The sequence below is a fragment of the Rhinatrema bivittatum genome, chromosome 2, assembly GCF_901001135.1.
Source record: "Rhinatrema bivittatum chromosome 2, aRhiBiv1.1, whole genome shotgun sequence".
Classification (NCBI taxonomy): Eukaryota; Metazoa; Chordata; class Amphibia; order Gymnophiona; family Rhinatrematidae; genus Rhinatrema; species Rhinatrema bivittatum.
In genome coordinates, this window is record NC_042616.1 from 38,980,173 (window position 1) to 38,999,615 (window position 19,443).

A 19,443-nucleotide genomic window follows, 5' to 3' on the forward strand; every position below is an offset into this window, starting at 1 on the left:
ATTTACCACAGTCTGTACACATAAATGGTTTTACTCCTGTGTGTCTTCTCTGGTGCTGTATGAGGCCCCCCTTTTCCATAAAACCATTACCACACTCAGTACATATAAATGGTTTCCCTCTAGTGTGTATTCGCTGGTGAGCTGTGCAGTAAGTCTTTGAATGGAAGATCTTCCCACACTCAGTACATGTAAATGCTTTACCTCCACTGTGTCGTTTCTGGTGGTTTCTCAAATATGATTTTGACCTGAAACTCTTTCCACACTCAGTACAGAAAAATGGTTTTTCTCCTGTGTGTATTATCTGGTGCTGTTTAAGGCCTGTCTTAAAACGGAAGCTCTTGCCACACTCAGTACATGAAAATGGTTTCTCTTCACTGTGGATTTTTTGGTGCCTTACAAGTTCTTCCTTTCTCAAGAAACGTTTACCACAGTCAGAACATAAAAATGGTTTTATTCCTGTGTGGATTCTTTGGTGCCTTGTGAGATTTGACTTCAAACTATAGCTCCTATCACACTCATTACATGTGAATGGCTTCTCTCCTGTGTGAGTTCTCTGGTGTTTTGAGAGTTGAGAGTTGACACTGAAGCTCTTACCACATTCAGAACATATAAATGGATTCACTTCTGTGTGGATTCTCTGGTGGTTTGTGAAGTGTACCTTCATTTTGAATCTTTTACCACAGTCAGTACATGCAAATGGTTTTTCTTCTGTGTGGATTTTTTGGTGGCTTGTAAGATATGTCTGCAAGCTGAAGTTCTTGCCACAATCAATACACGTAAATGGTTTCTTCAAAGTGTGAGTTGTCTGGTGCTTTTTTAGATTTTTTTTGTAACAGAAGCTCTTACCACACTCAGTACATATAAATGATCTCTCTCCTTTGTTGGTTTTCTGGTGCTTATCGAGACAAGACTTCCAAGAGAATCTTTTACCACACTCAATACTTTCAAAAGCTTTCATGCCTTTCTGGATGTTTTGATGTTGTGACAGATCTGTTTTGATGAATGTTTTTTCAGATTTAGAAGAAGAGAATGGTATCTCACCCGCATAGATTTTTTGCTGTTTTCTGAAGACTTTTTTCCAATAGCCATTTTTATTGCATTTATTGTATGAATATGGACTCTCGCCTTGGTAATTTTGGTGTCTTGAGTAGTTTGTTTTCTGAATTAAGTTTTTGTCACCAGCAGTAAATGAGCACGTTCTTTCATTAGTGTGGCTTTTCTCCTTTTCTGGGAGGCTTGCTTTAGAAATAAAACCTATACCAGATTCTTTATACGCACACAGATTCTTTCCTTCATTGATTTTCTGATGTTGCAATAGTTCTCTCTTCCTACTGAAAACTTTCCCATAATCAGAACATGTTAAAGGTGCCTTTCCTGTGTGGACTCTTTCTTGACCCTGTTTTCTCTCCCGGCTGAAGATTTTCTCACAGTTTGTAGCTGGTATCTTTTCTGAGGGAGATCTCGGTAGTGATTTCGGAGTTACAGGATCCCTGAGACGTATCTGACATACTTCACATAGACATCTTTGTTCTGGTGTCTGGCTTTTCTGGTTTTCCCCTGTATGTGCGGTACTTTTAGCATGTTGCTCACATGGAGCTGAGTCTCTTGTTGAATTTCTTTGTTTCTTTTCTGTGATGAATTGAGTCTTGCATTTTTTTCCCCCAGTCAAAACAGTAAGAAGTTTCCTCTTCATCTCTTTCTGATAATATCTTGTTTCCTTCTAGATTCTCACTGAGCTCCCCGTGATGAGTCGTCGTATTGTTTCTAGGATCATCTTTTTCTGCATAAAAAAGTAAACACTGTGAATTATTATAGAAGAAGAAAAGTGTAACAAGTTCAGAAATACATTAGTATTTGTTTTTTCCTGTTCCGTTTCAGCTGTTCTCCTGAATAACCAATATAAATTGATTAAAAACATCCTGCCATAGCATTGCACTATAGTACTGTGTCATGTTCTGTTGCATGTCAAGAAAAATAATATTTGTGCATCCCGTACCTATGTCTGATTGTGGAAGTCAATTTTCAAAGCCATTTATGTGGGTAAACAGCAATGTGGGCAGACAAATTGTCCGTCTTTAAAAAGACCTACCTCAGTGTTGCTAAAAGTGCTCCACAACGTCTGTACTTTTAACCACATTTACAGGAGGCATTCACAGGAACATGTTTTAGTCAGGGAAGGAAAAGTATAGGGATAGATTACATTTTCACATTTTATATGTAAAAAGTACTGCCAACATTGTCACATAAGAACATAACATAAGAACATAAGATATGCCATATTGGGTCAGACCAAGGGTCCAACAAGCCCAGTATCCTGTTTCCAACAGTGGCCAATCCAGGTCACAAGTACCTGGCAAGTACCCAAACATTAGACAGATCACAAGCTACTATTGTTTATTAATTACCATCATAGCAGGTTATGGATTTATCCTCTAGGAACTTATCCAAATCTTTTTTAAACCCTGTTACACTAACTGCTGTAACCACATCATCTAGCAATGAATTCCAGAGCTTTATACACAAGAGTGAAAAATAATTTTCTTCAATTTTTTTTAAATGAACTACTTCCTAACTTCATGGAGTGCCCCCTGGTCCTTCTATTATCTGAGAGAGTAAATAACCAATTTACATTAACTTGTTAAAGTCCTTTCATGATTTTGTAGACATATCCCCCCTCAGTCGTCTCTTCTTCAAACTGAACAGCCCTAACTTCTTTAGCATTTCCTCATAGGGGAGCTGTTCCATTCCCTTTATCATTTTGGTCGCACTTCTCTGCACTTTCTCCAGTGCAGCTATATCCTTTTTGAGATGCGGCGACCAGAATTGTACACAGTATTCGAGATGCGGACTCACCATGCAGCGATACAGAGGCATTATGACATCCTCCATTTTATTTTCCATTCTCTTCCTAATAATTCCTATTATTCTGTTTGCTTTTTTGACTGCCACAGCACACTGGGCCGACGATTTCAATGTATTATCCACTATGTTGCCTCGATCTCTTTCCTGAGTGGCAATTCCTAAGATAGAACCTAACATTGTATAACTATAGCAAGGGTTATTTTTCCCTATATGCATCACCTTGCACTTGTCCACATTAAATTTCATCTAGCAAATGAAAGCCCAATCTTCCAGTCTCACAAGGCGCTCCTGCAATTCATCACAATCTGCTTGAGATTTAACTACTCTGCATAATTTTGTATCATCCGCAAATCTGATCACTTCACTCGTCGTATTCCTTTCCAGATTATTTATAAATATATTAAAATGTACCGATCCAAGTACAGATCCCTGAGGCACTCCACTATTTACCTTTGTCCACTGAGAAAATTGACCATTTAATCCTACTCTCTGTTTCCTGTCTTTTAACCAGTTTGTAATCCACGAAAGGACATCGCCTCCTATCCCATGACTGTTTAGTTTTCTTAGAAACCTCTCATGCGGGACTTTGTCAAACTCCTTCTGAAAATCCAAATACACCACATCTACAGGTTAACCTTTGTCCACATGTTTATTAACTCCTTCAAAAAAATGTAGATTTGTGAGGCAAGACTTCCCTTGGATAAATCCATGCTGGTTATGTCCCATCAGATCATGTCTATCTAAACGTTTTGTGATTTTATTCTTTATAACAGTTTCAATGGTTTTTCCCGGCACTGAAGTCAGGCTCACCAGTCTATAGTTTCCTGGATCACCCATGGATCCTTTTTAAATATAGGGGTTACATTAGCCATCTTCCAATCTTCAGGTACATCGCATGATTTTAATGATAGGTTACAAAATTTTTACTGATAGATCTGAAATGTCATTTTAGTTCTTTCAGACCCCTGGAGGGTGTATACCATCCGGTCCAGGTGATTTACCACAGGCCTACCACATCTTCGAGGTTCATCGTGATTTGGTTCAGTCCATCTGAATCATCACCCATGAAAACTTTCTCCGGAACGGGTATCTCTCCAAATTCCTCTTCAGTAAACACCAAAGCAAAGAAATAATTTAATCTTTCCACGATGGCCTTATCTTCTCTAAGGGCCCCTTTAACCTCTCAATCATCTAACGGTCCAACTGACTCCCTCACAGGCTTTCTGCTTCGGACATATTTTTTAAAGTTTTTATTGTGAATTTTTGCCTCTTCGGCCAACTTCTTTTCAAGTTTTCTCTTAGCCTGTCTTATCAGTGTCTTACATTTAACTTGACAATGCTTATGCTTTATCCTATTTTCTTCTGAAGGCTCCTCAAGAATTAACGCCTGCCCCGGAGCAGGTGTTAATTCTTGAGGAGCCCCAAAAGTTAACAGAAAAGCAAAATAAACTGTTTTTCTGTGGTTCCTCCGACTTAATATCATTCCTCTGACTTAATATTATGGCGATATTAAGTCGGAGGAACCAAAAAAAGGAGAACCGGGAAAAAAAAAAAGCCGTCAGCAGTCAGGTTAGGAAAATGGACTCTCGTAAAATTGAGCATGTGTTTTCCTAACCCGAACTGACAGCCACCTTTCCTGGGTGCCCGATGCCAGGAGGCACTAGGGACGCAGTTTTCCCCAGTGCCTCCTTTTTACCACAGCAGCCCATTTAAATATTAAATCGGGCACCCAGGAGAGCTGGATTGGCACGCATTAAGAGAGTGTGTGCTCAGTCATGAGCGCCCGTTTAACGTGGGCCGATACTGCATCGGCCTGCATGCGCTGCAGCCACGGGATTTAAAATATGGATTTACGTGCGTAAATGTTGGCCCTGCCCCAGAACACCCCTGACATGATCTGATTCCACCCCTTTGTCCCGCGTGTTTGGTTGCCTGTGCACATACATATATGCATGTAATTGGGCCATTTTACAACACGAGTCACTCATGCTCAGCTCAGATACTCGCGGGAAACTCTTTTAAAATTCACCCCTCAGTGTGCATGTTAAAAGGGATTTTAAAAACATGCTGAGTGTGCACAAATTTGTGTGATCATGTAGGAACGTAAGCACATACAAAGTGGCTGTGTTTGGGGTATGTTCACATGTTCTGCACTATTTTATAATGAACACACACATTCATGAAAGCTTTACATCTGCTATTTAAAGTGCCAAATTCAAACTGTCATGTCTTTTTGGATCTGGCATGCTGGCTTCTCATACTGAGTGGAAAGGTTAGCTTGCTAGGAGTAGAGGGAGAGTGTGTGAGATGCTAAATGGGAAATTATTATCCGTGCCCATGAGTTCATGTGCTGTGTTATGTTTATGTTTTTTGGGGTCTGTCCTTCCGCCTGATCAAAAATTTGCTTACATTTTTGAGGGGCTTTTCAGTGGATGTAAGCATTTCCGAGAGCGTGCGTATGTATATATTTCTGGTGAGTGAAGTGTTACTCGAGCTGACGGGACTAGACTGCAAGTGTCTCTGGGGCTGACTGGAGGATTGGTGAATGTGATTAGGGTTGACTAGCAGGGTGGGTGAAAAGTGGTGAAGGGACGGACAAAATGAGTAGTATAAACTTGTGGTTACTCATGAAGCAACATTTGAAGAGGGAGATTAAATGAGGAGGTGTTGAATTCGCGGACCCTTAGTCTGAGCCCTGCAGGTCCACACTGGTGGCAGGTGGGCCAAGATGAGGCAAAAGCCCAACTAGAGCTTCTCCTTGACCAGCCCACATTCTCCTCCGGTTGAGCCTTTCAGTCCCAGGGCCAATAGGTCTCTGGTTTGGAGTAGATACAGATGAAAGTGAATCTGGAAGCAGGCGGCATTCAAGATTGTCAACGAGGCAGGCAGTGGTTGGTGGCAGGAGGTGTTCAGGAATGTCCAAGAATCAGGCCAAGGTCAATATCAGGCATCTGGCGAAGGAAAGGCAGGACGGATAGGCAGGGCAGAAAGCAAGGAGCAGAACAGGCGGCAGACAAGGAGACATAGAAGAACTGAGGAACTGATAAATGAAGATAAGGACCACTGGGACTGAAGAACGGAAGACAAGGACGCTGGAACTGAAGAACTGAAGACAAGGACCACTGGGACTGAAGAACGGAAGACAAGGACGCTGAAGCAACTTGCACTACTAAACAGTAGGGAAACCTGAGGGAGGTGGTGACGTCACGGGCCGAGATGGCTGCTTGAACAAGGTGCTCCCGAGTACTCCGAGCCTATGATAGCAAGAATCGCCTTCCATCCCCGCTCGATTGTAGAGAATAAAAGACATATGACATTCCTTATCTAATACCTTCATGGCCTCTAAGAGAAAAGGCACCGATCTCAGCCAATACTCATATTTTAAAAGTGGAACAGACTTGAAGGGCCCACTGGACAGGGACGAACACAAGATGGCAGGCCTACAGAATAGCAGTGCTGAAACAACCACCAATGATTTGCAGTACCTACCAGAAATGAATTCCGCCAGTAGTTCACAGATCTCAGAAAAGACTTAAAAGTCAACAAACGTGAAATGCTGGAAAAATTGTCGGAGCTCCAAGAGGAAATGGCTGAGATAGGCCGCAGAGTAGACAACTGTGATACACAGCTGGATGCACATGCGGACAAGCTGGATAAACTTCAGTCTCAATGCAATAAACTGAAAAACACCGAACTTGATGTGCTTCTCAAAATGGAGGACTTAGAAAATAGGAATCGTAGATGCAATCTACGATTCCGGGGTATCCCAGAAACCAAGAAATATAGCGACTGCCATGCGGTAGTCAGGATACCCTGTCAAGGAAAAGGTTCTCTCTGTGGCGAGAAAACAACAAACATGGGAGTGGGAGGCGAAGGCAATCTCAGTGTTCGCAGACCTGTCCCCGGGGACTATTAAACACCGGCAAGAATATCAACCCATCACTAAAGTTTTAAGACAAGAAAATCTCAGATACCGCTGGCTGTGTCCGGTGGGAATATCCATAATCGATTTGGGGAATCACATCAAAAGCCACCACCCCTGCCGAGGCGGCAGCCATCTTAAAGGCGGCAGGGCTCCAGATTAAAACTACAGGACCGTCAGAGCTGCGCGACAGGCCTGAGACTCCACGCTGGCAGTGCGTGGAGAAGGGAGGTCGTAGACTCCGACGGAACACAGAGGCGATCTCCCAATCCACACTGAAAGGACCGGGGTGACATGGTAAATGGAGGATACCTTCGACGGTTTAAACTTTGAACTGGTGGCAGTCCTATACAAAGTACTTTGATGGAACTACTGTTTTCAGATGATTTCACACTGTCTCTTATAGGGCTGCTTTGTGAGGGGGCAGGTGGGTGAGGAGATAAGGCAATGGTAATAGCTAGGAATCCCTGATATCTCACAGCTGTGGTGCTTTTCTGAGAAAGCCATGAAATACTCCTTTTGCCTTCATGGCGGGTAGAAGGCATGGACCTCGGGAAACTGCTGTAATAACTAGCAGTCTTCCGCAGGCGTGTGGAGCTTCCTAATACTAGGAAGAGACAGTGTGAAATCATCTGAAAACAGTAGTATTAGGAAGCTCCACACGCCTGCGGAAGACTGCCCCCTCACAAAACAGCCCTATAATCATCTGAAGCAAGCTCAGACACAGCTGTACCCTCAACAGCTTCCCATTCAGACATATATGTTAACAACAATGCTGTATATTGGTAACATAGAGCAAAGGTAATCCTCTGGACAAACAGTAGCATGAGGTCTTAAGACACAGGGGCCATAGCACGACACAGATGAGGGCATAATGGTGAATGGAGGGCCTCAGCATCTCCATTAAAATACCAGCTATAGAGGTGAAGAGCTGTGGCCAGTGCCGTATTGGAAAATGCTTCAGCTAATGAGTTCACCATCCACACATGCCTTGGATTCCTAACCCAACGTATTTAGCGTATTGGCCAACTCTGCTCACGCATATAAGAAAGTATTATGCATAGCATTTAAAAAGAAGGCCCTATACACACACGCATATGATAGAAGTACGTGTTGGAAAGGCTCTGAAGGGATTTCTTGCTGTGAGCTGAGACCCCCTGGGTTAAAAAGCTGGCACCTATCTGGGAGGAGAGCCGGAGAATGCAGAGAGAAGGTGTGGACTGGGCCTCTAGTTACTTCAGCCATCTGTTTAACTTCAAGTTTACCATATCCACCAGAGGGTAAGACCGGATTTGGGCTCTATTCATTTCATTTGCATTTACCAACATTTGGGAGCTAGAGGAGGAGGATTAGAACTCGATGCAGGCAGCTTCTGTTCATAAGAGCTCCTACCTGCACATCTAGATGACACCTCTTCTCAGCTGGAAGGTTTTCCTGTGGGACAAAGGGCCACAGATTATCTGCACCTTGTCTCCTCATTGTGTGATGGCAGTTGTGGTTCCTCAGCTAAGATGTAACCCTCTAAGGGCTATGCCTGTGTTTTCAGTCTTCCTTCACACACAAATCTGGCATTGAGAGGAGGTAAGCTCTAAGGTGGTGACATACAGCTCTGAAGTGTTAAGCTCATTACAGCAGGGGTACTCAGGACAGCTTTGCCTAGAACGGTCACCCGAATATTCAGGAACTGAACTGAGACTGCTGCCAGGAAAGGAAAGTTGAGAATAGTCACTATTGGAATGAGCTGGGTGCATTGGTCTAACAGACCAAAGTGTGTGGGTGTCAGGGTGAGTGCAGTTGGCTGTCCTTAAAGGGGCTTGATTCTGGGTGGCACCTAGCAGGCAGAAACAGCCACACACAAATTGTTACAAATATAAAATCTTCATCAACTTTTAGAAAAATATTAATACTTAGAATAATATTTCAAAGAGAAAGGAACATCTAGGGACATAATTATTTACAATACAAAAAAAAGGCCTAAGGAACTCTAGGAGGATAGGGCCTGACAGGCTTAGGGGACTGGGGGCAAGGGTGGTTGATGCATGGCTACCAGCTGAAGAGCAGCTCTCTTGAGCATAGACAAGGTGCTCCATGACTGCCACCAGCCTCCTGAGGTTGGCTGATACGTCATCGACCACTTCTCCCATCCTCTGAACAGCACTACCCATAGCTGAGAAAGAGTGGGCCTTTGGGCTAGGAGCAGAAAATGCCCTGATCTGAGGGGATGCTGTTGACCATCTTGGTCACTTCCCTTCCCTGGGTACCCTCAGGATCCCATGCTGATATCACACAGTAGTGGCTTTTCCTTAAGTCTACTTGGTTAATAATAATTTTATAGACTTTTCCTCTAGGAACTTGTCCGAATCATTTTTAAACACAGCTTCGCTAACTGTCTGCTACCACATCTTCCAGCAATGAATTCCAGAGCATAACTGTGCATTAAGATAAAACGTTTCTTTCATTTGTTTTGAACGTGTTACAATGTGGGTTTGGGGTCTCAGTGGGCACGTGGGATCAGTGCGGGTTCTTGGCTTAGAGGATGGGATTCAAGTAGGTGAGCAGGCTGAGTGGAGGATGTTAGAACGGGGGAGGTTTATGGGCAGAAAGGCTAGTATGGATCAAGACACTGCAGCAGGGCCCCTTTCCAGGGGCAGACCACACAGTCTCCAATTTTTTGAAGTTAAAACTGATAGTAAAGTTAGTGTGCTTTTAAAACTACACTACTATTTTTAGTGCACCTGGCTGAGCTCAGCTTAGAGCACATTTTCACTCTGGTTGTAGCACACAGTTCTGTTTAGCTGCTTTTATGACTCTCAGATCATTTGTTTACTACATCAGGCACTGGCAATAGGTTTTAGTTCACAATGTAACTCAGGTTTTAATACATCGGCTTTCATGCGAGTGTTTAAAGACATCTCCAGAGGAGCTGGTGAAGGGGTCTCTGCAGTTCCCAGCTGCTCCTTCCACTCTTCCTCTCAGCAGTTTTACCCCGGTCCCTCTTATTCCTGCACTCACCTGAGCAGCTGCTTCTCCCAGTTCCTCTTTCCTCTGATCCCGGCTCATCCCTGATGTACGGCTCTTCCCCTCGTTCAATGTGGGATATAATATCAGGGGTGACAGTCAGAGAGCCTGATCCTGGAATAAGAACACTACATTAGGTTTCCCATAATCATTTTCATGTTTGTCAGCCTCATTATCCCTTCTACCTCAAGACATCCAGAATATCTGGAATAGGGTGGAGGAAACACACTGAGCATGCTCAGACTGATGTCAGCTCAGAGGAGAGGCAGGAAGCCAAAAACATTTTCCAGTCACTCACATGCCCCAATTTCGCAGGACTCAATGGGAAAAGGATAACAAAAAAAAAAAGTAAGACATTGTGATTTCATGACTCCCTCTCTTATAGAGCCCATCACTTCTCTGTGGCTGTCTCGTTCTCTTCAAAACCAATTCTCTTCCCCATCAGCACCTCTGGCACTCCTTCACCCCTGTGTCTGCTGCCATCATCTCCTCTACTCCACCCTGCCCTGACATCACATCTGACCCACTTTCACCTATCCCATCACCACCTCTGTTTTTTGTTTCCCCACACTCCCCCTTAACACTTCTGTCCTAGATCTCTCCCTCTCCCTCTACTTCCCTCATCCCATTTCTCTCTCCTTACTTCTACTACCTCTTCCTCCTCCCACCTCTGCTCTCTTGTATTTGTTCCATGCCCTCCACCACAATTCTCATGCCTCCTCTCTATCACTCCCCCCCTCATCCTCTCTGTTCCCTTCCACCCATGCCTTTCTCATAACAGCTGTGGAGCACATAACAAAGACTATGGAGAAGAAAAGGTGACGACGATCCCTCTTTGCCGATCACGTGCTCAACTTGGTATCACCTACAAACTTTATGCTGAGGATGTACAGCTTTTTCCCTGCTACGCTCTTCTTGGTCCAAAACAGTTCCCTCTGCATCTCTTTGCCTTATTCTATCAAGTCATGGTTATTGAACAACAAAACTGTCTCTAAACCTCGCAAAAACCGAAGCCCTTGACCTTGGCTATCGGCCGGTTTTCTCTACTCCTTGCGCTTTTAATTTGCTGGTGATATACTTCCCATTTCACAGACAGTGAAATGGGAAGTTTGAAATCTTGGCATCACGCTGGACCCAAAATTGAGCACGATTCCTCCGATTAAAACTGTAATTTAAAGCTCATTTTAAAAACTCAGATTGCTCCGTCACTTGAAGCCACTATTAGAGCCCACTATTTTCTGTACAGTTCTGTGGCTTTAATCTTTCTGTCCATATTGTAATTATCTTGGATTACCCCAAACTGACACCAGACCATAACAAATTATCCAAACTTCAGCTGATCGCCTCCTTACAGGCACAGCAGTCTGAGATCACATCACACCCGTTTTGAACGATTTAAACTGGCTCCCTATACCTTGGAGCATAAAATACGAAGATGCTGTGCTCGCCTCCCTGACCCCTGGGCACAGCCCCTCAGTCGTTCTTTTTCTGCGAAGCTGTGTGATCACGGTATCAACTTTGCTCTCTCCCTCACAGCAGCTGCTGTGACAATTCTGGAGCTGCTGCAGCAGCTGTTTTTCCTCACAGGCCTTTATGGGTTGGTTTTTTTTTTTCCTTTTTTACCTTCTTACCTTATTTTATTTTTCTCCTTTTTTCCCCATTTCAAGCCTCTCTGCTGGCTGCATGGTGGGCTTAGTGCACCTTAATAAATAATATTGCATCTGCAGCTTATTTGTGTTATCCTCGCCTTTAATTTGTCTGTTCTATGCCTTTGTTAGATGCTTCGTGGGTCTAGAATTACGCAGTCCATGTGTGTTCCAAGTAGGCCTCTGGCCTTGGGATTTTCCTAAGTTCCCATCCAGGCGGGAGTTCCAGGAAGTTTCCTCTGTCTGCTGGGCATCAACAGAGGCTCAGTGAAAGAGTTCAGGGCCAGACCATTCCTATGGTGGGGGAGAGAGCTCATCCTCCCCACACTCTAGAGAATTCGTCTCCATGGGCCCAAGTTAATATTTACCTCTGTTGCCCTGGATGATGTAGCCTTCCCCTCTTGCATGTCAGCTTGCTACAGCAATGCATCTCCTTGGGAGACAAGGGTGAGCACGAGCCTGGGCTTTCAGCTTTGCTGCTGTACCACTGGTGTCATGCCCATAACTGGCTGCCACGTACTTGCCAGAGCACCAATGGTCAGACGCTGGAGCCTCTAGCACCCTTGACGCCATGAAGCACCATGGACATCATTGAGCTCCATGGATGCCTTTGATGCTGTCAATACTGTCTAGTATCATGGGTGCCATCAAATCCATTTAGCGCCATGGGTGCCCTTGATGCTGTCACACACCATGGATGCTGTAAAGTGCCATAAGAACATAAGAAACATAAGAAAATGCCATATTGGGTCAGACCAAGGGTCCATCAAGCCCAGCATCCTGTTTCCAACAGTGGCCAATCCAGGCCATAAGAACTTGGCAAGTACCCAAAAACTAAGAAGATCCCAAGCTACTGATGCAATCAATAGCAGTGGCTATTCCCTAAGTAAAATTGATTAATAGCCATTAATAGACTTCTCCAAGAACTTATCCAATCCTTTTTTAAACACAGCTATACTAACTGCACTAACCACATCCTCTGGCAACAAATTCCAGAGATTAATTGTGCGTTGAATAAAAAAGAACTTTCTCCGATTAGTTTTAAATGTGCCCCATGCTAACTTCATGGAGTGCCCCCCTAGTCTTTCTATTATCCGAAAGAGTAAATAACCGATTCACATCTACCCGTTCTAGACCTCTCATGATTTTAAACACCTCTATCATATCCCCCCTCAGCCGTCTCTTCTCCAAGCTGAAAAGTCCTAACCTCTTTAGTCTTTCCTCATAGGGAAGCTGTTGCATTCCCCTTATCATTTTGCCGTGGACACCATTGGCATTTTGGACATCCTCACCACCGTCCTGCACCATGAGTGCCGTTGATGTTCTTGTTGCCCTTGAGTGCATGGATGCTGTCGAAAACACCAAGCGGGCGGGCGCGCACAGCTGTGGTGGAGCAAGTGAAAAATGACAGACCTGGCTGCGGGCTGCCACCAAAGATGAAGTAAAAATAAAAAAAGAGACCCAGCTGTAGGTCACAAAGTATGAAATGAGAAAAAAAAGAAAAAGAAAAGAGAGATCCCGCTCCTAGAGGCAAAGTCAGTTGGGCCGAAATGGAAAAAAAATAGAAATCCCGCTGCAGGCTGCTGCCTGAGCCTAGGCCAGCGAGGATAAAATGAAGGAAAAAAAAAAAAAGATCCCATTGAAAGCCACTGCCCAGGCTAATGGGGACAAAATGAATAAATAAATAAATAAATAAACCAGAGATGCAGCTGCCATCAGCGCTGAAACCCAGGCCCTTATGGCTGAAAAATGAGCAGAAGCACAATTGTGTGAGAGAGAGAGCGAGCTTGGGAGCCTATTTGTGAGTGTACATGTGTGAGAGATTGGGAGTCTGCTTGTGTCTGTGCCTGTGAAAGAAAGAGAGAGATTGGGAGCCTGCTTGTATGTATACCTTTGAGACAGAGAGAGAGAGAGATTGGGAGCCTGCTTGTATGTGTACCCGAGAGAGATTGAAACCTGCATGTGTGTGTGCTTGTGAGAGAGGGAGACTGAAACCTGCTTGTGTGTGTGCCTGTGAGAGAGAGAGATGGGGAGCCTGCTTGTATGTGTACCCGAGAGAGATTGAAACCTGCATGTGTGTGTGCTTGTGAGAGAGGGAGACTGAAACCTGCTTGTGTGTGTGCCTGTGAGAGAGAGAGATGGGGAGCCTGCTTGTATGTGTACCCGAGAGAGATTGAAACCTGCATGTGTGTGTGCTTGTGAGAGAGGGAGACTGAAACCTGCTTGTGTGTGTGCCTGTGAGAGAGAGAGATGGGGAGCCTGCTTGTGTGTGTACCTGAGAGAGATTGAAACCTGCATGTGTGTGTGCTTGTGAGAGAGGGAGACTGAAACCTGCTTGTGTGTGTGCCTGTGAGAGAGAGAGATGGGGAGCCTGCTTGTGTGCGTACCTGAGAGAGATTGAAACCTGCATGTGTGTGTCTGTGAGAGAGAGAGACTGAAACTTGCTTGTGTGTATGCCTGTGAGAAAGAGAGATGGGGAGCCTGCTTGTGTATGTGCCTGTGAAAGAGAGAGAGAGAGATTGGAAGCCTACTTGTGTGTGTACCTATGACAGAGAAAGAGAGAGACTGAGAGCCTGCTTGTGTATGCGCTTGTGAGAGAGAGATTGGGTGCCTGCTTGTGTGTGTACCTGTGAGAGAAAGATTGGGAGCCTGCTTGTGTGTGTACCTGTGAGAGAAAGATTGGGTGCCTGCTTGTGTGTGTACCTGTGAGAGAAAGATTGGGAGCTTGCTTGTGTTGTGCCTGTGAGAGAAAGATTGGATGCGAGAGAGAGATTGGGAGTGTGCTTGTGTGTGCTCCTGTGTGTGAGAGAGAGAGATTGGGAGCCTGCTTGTGTGTGTGCCTGTGAGAGAAAGATTGGGAGCCTGCTTGTGTGTGTACCTGTGAGAGAAAGATTGGGAGCTTGCTTGTGTTGTGCCTGTGAGAGAAAGATTGGATGCGAGAGAGAGATTGGGAGTGTGCTTGTGTGTGCTCCTGTGTGTGAGAGAGAGAGATTGGGAGCCTGCTTGTGTGTGTGCCTGTGAGAGAAAGATTGGGAGCCTGCTTGTGTTGTGCCTGTGAGAGAAAGATTGGGAGTGTGCTTGTGTGTGCGCCTGTGTGCAAGAGAGAGTAATTGGGGGTGTGCTTCTGTGTGCACCTATGTATGAAAAAGAGAGATTGGGAGTGTGCTTGTGTGTGAGAGAGAGAGATTGGGAGCCTGCTTGTGTGTGTGCCTGTGAGAGAGAGGGAAAGAGAGAGACTGGGAGCCTGTGTTTATGTTTGCAGGCTGTCACAATCACACACACATACTGGGGGTAATTTTCAAAAGGATTTACACTTACGCAGGAAAATCCTATGAACAATTCAATGACAAATATTGTAGCAATTTTCAAAAGCCCACTAACATGAGTAAATTATATTTACACCTGTAAAACCCATTTTTAAGCATGTAAATGCTATGTGTCTGTGAGAGAGAGCCTGTGTATATGAGAGGGAAAGAGTGTCTCAGAGCATAGGCATGTATATGAAAGAGGGAGTGTGTGAGAGAATGAATGTGTTAGTGTGTGTGAGAGAAAGAGAGAAAAGATCATGTTTGTGTGGCCGTACTTTCTCCAATCCATGACAATCTCAGGGTGACTGGAAATCAGAAGATCCCAGGTAAAAGGTGAGGTGAAAGAGGCTATTTTAGCCAAAAAAAACATTGTTCAAAAATTGGAAGAAGAATCCATCTGAAGAAAATAGGATAAAACATAAGCATTGTCAAGTTAAGTGTAAAACATTGATAAGACAGGCGAAGAGAGAATTTGAAATGAAGTTGGCCATAGAGGCAAAAACTCATAATAAAAACTTTTTAAATATATCCGAAGCAAGAAACCTGTGAGGGAGTCGGTTGGACCATTAGATGACCGAGGGGTTAAAGGGGCTCTTAGGGAAGATAAGGCCATTACAGGAGGACCTTGCAAGACTGGAAGATTGGGCATCCAAATGGCAGATGAAATTTAATGTGGACAAGTGCAAGGTGTTGCTCAAGCAGGTTCATCTAAAAGCTTCCTGAAGCAGATCAGGAATATCTGGAGATTACAGAGACTGGGGGTTATCTCGCTCCCATAAGGGAAAAGCCCATGCCAGAGCCTGACTAGACAGCAGAGATATTATAAAGGCCAGTTTTGCTCATTCAGAAGCAAAGCTGGTCGGCTCTGATTGAAGAAGCCTCTGCAGCTCCTGGGATTACCTTCAAACCAAGGTGGCAGAGGCAGGCGAAGTGAAGGGGTAGGCGGAGATGAAGTAGGGGCAGCAACCGGTTGTGGCAGTTTGGGGTGGCACAACCATAGCTAGGGATGACTGCAATTTAATTTGTCGCAAAGAAAGGTCTTGCAGAAACCCCATAATGTGAACTTGATTTTTTTTTTTTTTTGTTGGACCATCTGAGAGAGGTCCCACAGAAACTCCAGCAGGGGGGGCCATCAGCCTGAGCAAACTGTCACGGCTTGGATGAATGGACACTGGGGATCCCTGACTGAAAGGCCAAGGCACGGTACAGCCTCATGAAGCAGAGACGAGGTCGAACAGGCAAGATCGAGGGAGGAGGAGTTCCTTCAGAAGCAGGAGACGAGCAAGGATCAGAACGCACAGCAGATGGCAGTGACATTAGGAAATGGGCCGGATCTCAATCAGAAGTCAGAAACAGGAACAGCCAGACAGAGATAGAAAGAATCAGGCCCTGCTGCTCAGGCACCTGCCCAGAGGAGTGAGCTTTCTTTTAAATTAGATCGGTGCTAACGTCAACGGTGCACAGAGGAAATCCTGGGTGCTGGCCCTATAAAGCTGGTGAGTTGCTATGGCCCTTACTCAGACAAGCAGGATGCAGCAGAGGAGCAGGACGCAGGGAGTCGTGCCAAGAGGCTCCAGGAGATCATGGGACATAGCGCTGAACCTAGGATAATGATGTATGGGACACTGACTGCAGTCAGCGGCATGTTACAGTCTGTTGCCAACAAAAAACGCTTCACTGGGCCTGCTGGCACTGTTGCTGTCGTTAGGGTTGCCTGTAGCTAGGGATTCCCCAGGTGAGAGGACTGCCATCACACTTGTCCTCAGAGAAAGCAGAGTGGCTTACCTGTGACAGGTGTTAATGGAGGACAGCAGGATGTCAAGCCTCATGAAACCTACCCATCTCCCCTGGTAGCTGGTTTTTTGTTTTGTTTTTGTTTTATGCTAAAATACAAAGACTGGAGGGACCCTGCATGGCATAATGGCATGCCCAGGGAGGAACAATCAAAGTTCTAAAAACTGTGACATAAGTTTTCTGTGCCAGGCGCCACTGAATGATGTCATCCAAGTGTAAAAACTGAGAACAGCTGGATGTCAAATACCTGTTACAGGTAAGCAATTCTGCTGGACCCAGGATGATGATGATAAGATCCCAAAGATGGAAGGAGAGGAGGGGAAGATGTCAGAGATGGTGGAGAAGTGAAAAAGGGAAAGAGAAATGAGATGGAGATGAGGAGGAGGATATGAAATGCTGAAAAGAGAGAAGGGGAGGAGCCAGAAATGTGGTAAAGAGAGGAAGGAAAGAAGTGGATTGGAAATGGGAGAAGAGAGAGGGATCCAGGAAAGGGGGGGGGGGGGGAGTTGAAGGATACTTTAGGAGTGGGGGAGGAGAAGACAGATCCAGAACCAGAAGGAAGAAAAAAATGAATTTTGAGGACTGGGTTTTGAGAAAGTGAGAATTCTGGACCAGGGGGTCTGAAAAGGAGAATCCCATCTCTCATTTTTCCTTTCAACCAGGCATAAATCCCCTCTCACCAACTCACACATCTCCAGTGCTAATCAATTCATCCATCTCTCTCACATATACCACACACTCATTGCCTTACCCCCTTCCTCCCTAATCGGCTGTTGCTGATTGCCTTCTAGGTAATTTCTATGCTCACCTCCACCAGTTGATCCCCCCACATCGATCACCTCAACCCTGCATGTGTACAGCTGACAAGGCACTTTCTCACCAAATCACATTCACATTCAAAACTATCTTTCATTATGTGCCAGATCTTCTGAGAAAAATGTAAAATTATCCCTTACCCAGTGAGCTGAGAATCTGATAATTCTCCTTCATCACATCCTTGTAAAACTCTTTCTGCTGTTCTTCTAAATACTCCCACTCCTCCTGGGAGAAATAGATAGCGATGTCCTCGAAGGTTACTGGGACCTGAAATAAAAACCCTTCCATACTCAGTCTCTTATGCATCATCTCCATCAGGAGAATTCACAGCGCTGGGGCTGAACAGAACAGAGCAAGGGGGAGAGTTTTCTATGAGTATATAATTTATTAATTTATAATTTATTTGATCTTAAGTTCTGCAAACTCTGATCCAATCATTGAATGTGGATCACCATAAAACATACAAAACAAACCCAAGATGAAACAAATAATACAAATTAAACCACGAAATAATAAGTACAAAATACTTAAAAAAACATGAGTATCGGTTTATAATAAATACATAACAGTCACATACACAATCTCAGAGCAGGATTGCAGCAACTGCAGTTACACACGGGACCCGGGGCACAAAATATCACTTTGGGGGACTCCTGATCTCTTTGCTTACACTCACAACTTACAAGATTCCCAAAATTCCTTTTCTGTGCGCCAGGTCTGTTCAGGATCGTATTAGAGTCAAAACTGACTCTGCAGTGTCCAAGATTAAAAAGCTGCAGCAGGTTTTGTACTGAGAGGGCAGGAAGTTGGGGGCAATCTCCTACCTGAGCAGAAGTTCCCGCAGGCATTTTCCTCGCTGCTTTGGTTGCTCTCAGGATGAGAAATGAATGCGGGGCTTATTCTCAGGCTGGGAAAGAGTTGAGTGCCCCCTGAGTGCTGGAGATGAGAGAGAGAGGAAGGAGGCAAGGCAGAAGGGAAAGTCTCTCTTTCTTTTCCCTTGTTTGTGGATGTCATCAGTCTGTGCCCTCAGTGGGAAGCTCCGCATGTCCCCCTAGTGATGTCATCAGTCTGTGCCCTCAGTGGGAAGCTCCGCATGTCCCCCTAGTGATGTCATCAGTCTGTGCCCTCAGTGGGAAGCTCCGCATGCCCCCCTAGTGATGTCATCAGGCTGTGCCTTCAGTATGAAGCAACATATGCCCCCCCCCCCCCCATCGCCTCTAATGATGTCATCAGGCTGTGCCTGGCAGGAGGAGCAGCTCCTGTGCGCTGCACGCTGACAGATTGACAAACACGTCTACAATTTTATAATCCGGGACAGTGGAGAGTCAGGCTTGCTTTTACTAGTACCCCGAGCGGACCTGGAGTACAGAAAAGGCACTTTGAGACCCTCCTGAGTATAAGGAGAGAGATCTGAAGCCCCACAAAGTGAAATTATGCGTTCCGTGTATCTGATTGCCAGTTGATATAATCCTGCTCTGGGACTGTGTGTTATGTGACTCTCCCCTTGCCCCGCTGAGCTCCAATTCTGTGAGATACTTTGATGAATGTCAGACAGAAGGTGCCGTTTCTGGTTTGTGTTTCAGGTCCCAGTAACGATTGAGGAGCACACGATCTATATTTGCCAGGACAATTCTGGTCCTCAAGTGCTGCAAGGCAGTGGGGTTTTCAATATATTGAATATCCATGAAATGCATTTACCTACAGCATCTCTATTAGATGAACATTCATTTTTTTGCTATTCATTGTGGATATCCTGAAAGCCCGAATGGCGTGTGACATGAGGACCAGAGTTGCTTGCTCCTAATTTAGAAAAATCTCAAGAGTTGAATTGTATATGAGATAGATTTGCATACATTGCTTTCATTGTAACCAAAACAAAATTAGCGTGGTGTCAGGAAATATTTTAATTAAAGGTAAAAACCAGTGCCTGACTCGGCCGACTTTTGCCCATACAATGTGAGCTGCTTCAGGGGCACTATATATATAAAATATATATATGAGCATCATGAAAAAGAAGATGACCATTCAAATAATGCTAATTCCTTCACAGTAACTAGTAGTGCAGCACTGGTTATTA

The 19,443-nt window shown here is 44.7% G+C and overlaps 1 protein-coding gene across 1 annotated transcript in view; it reads right to left on the reverse strand.

The window, feature by feature from the left end:
• The window catches only part of LOC115083857 (zinc finger protein 271-like), a 634,158-nt gene extending 615,794 nt beyond the window's left edge, over nucleotides 1–18,364 (reverse strand). Inside the window, exons 1-2 of the mRNA XM_029587896.1 lie at nucleotides 18,191–18,364; nucleotides 17,507–17,633 (exon numbers count right to left, since the gene is read on the reverse strand). Of these exons, the coding sequence (XP_029443756.1) occupies nucleotides 17,507–17,633; nucleotides 18,191–18,214 (151 nt within the window). The 5' untranslated portion in view covers nucleotides 18,215–18,364. The remainder of the gene's footprint in view (nucleotides 1–17,506; nucleotides 17,634–18,190) is intronic.
• Between the last annotated feature and the right edge of the window lie 1,079 nt (nucleotides 18,365–19,443).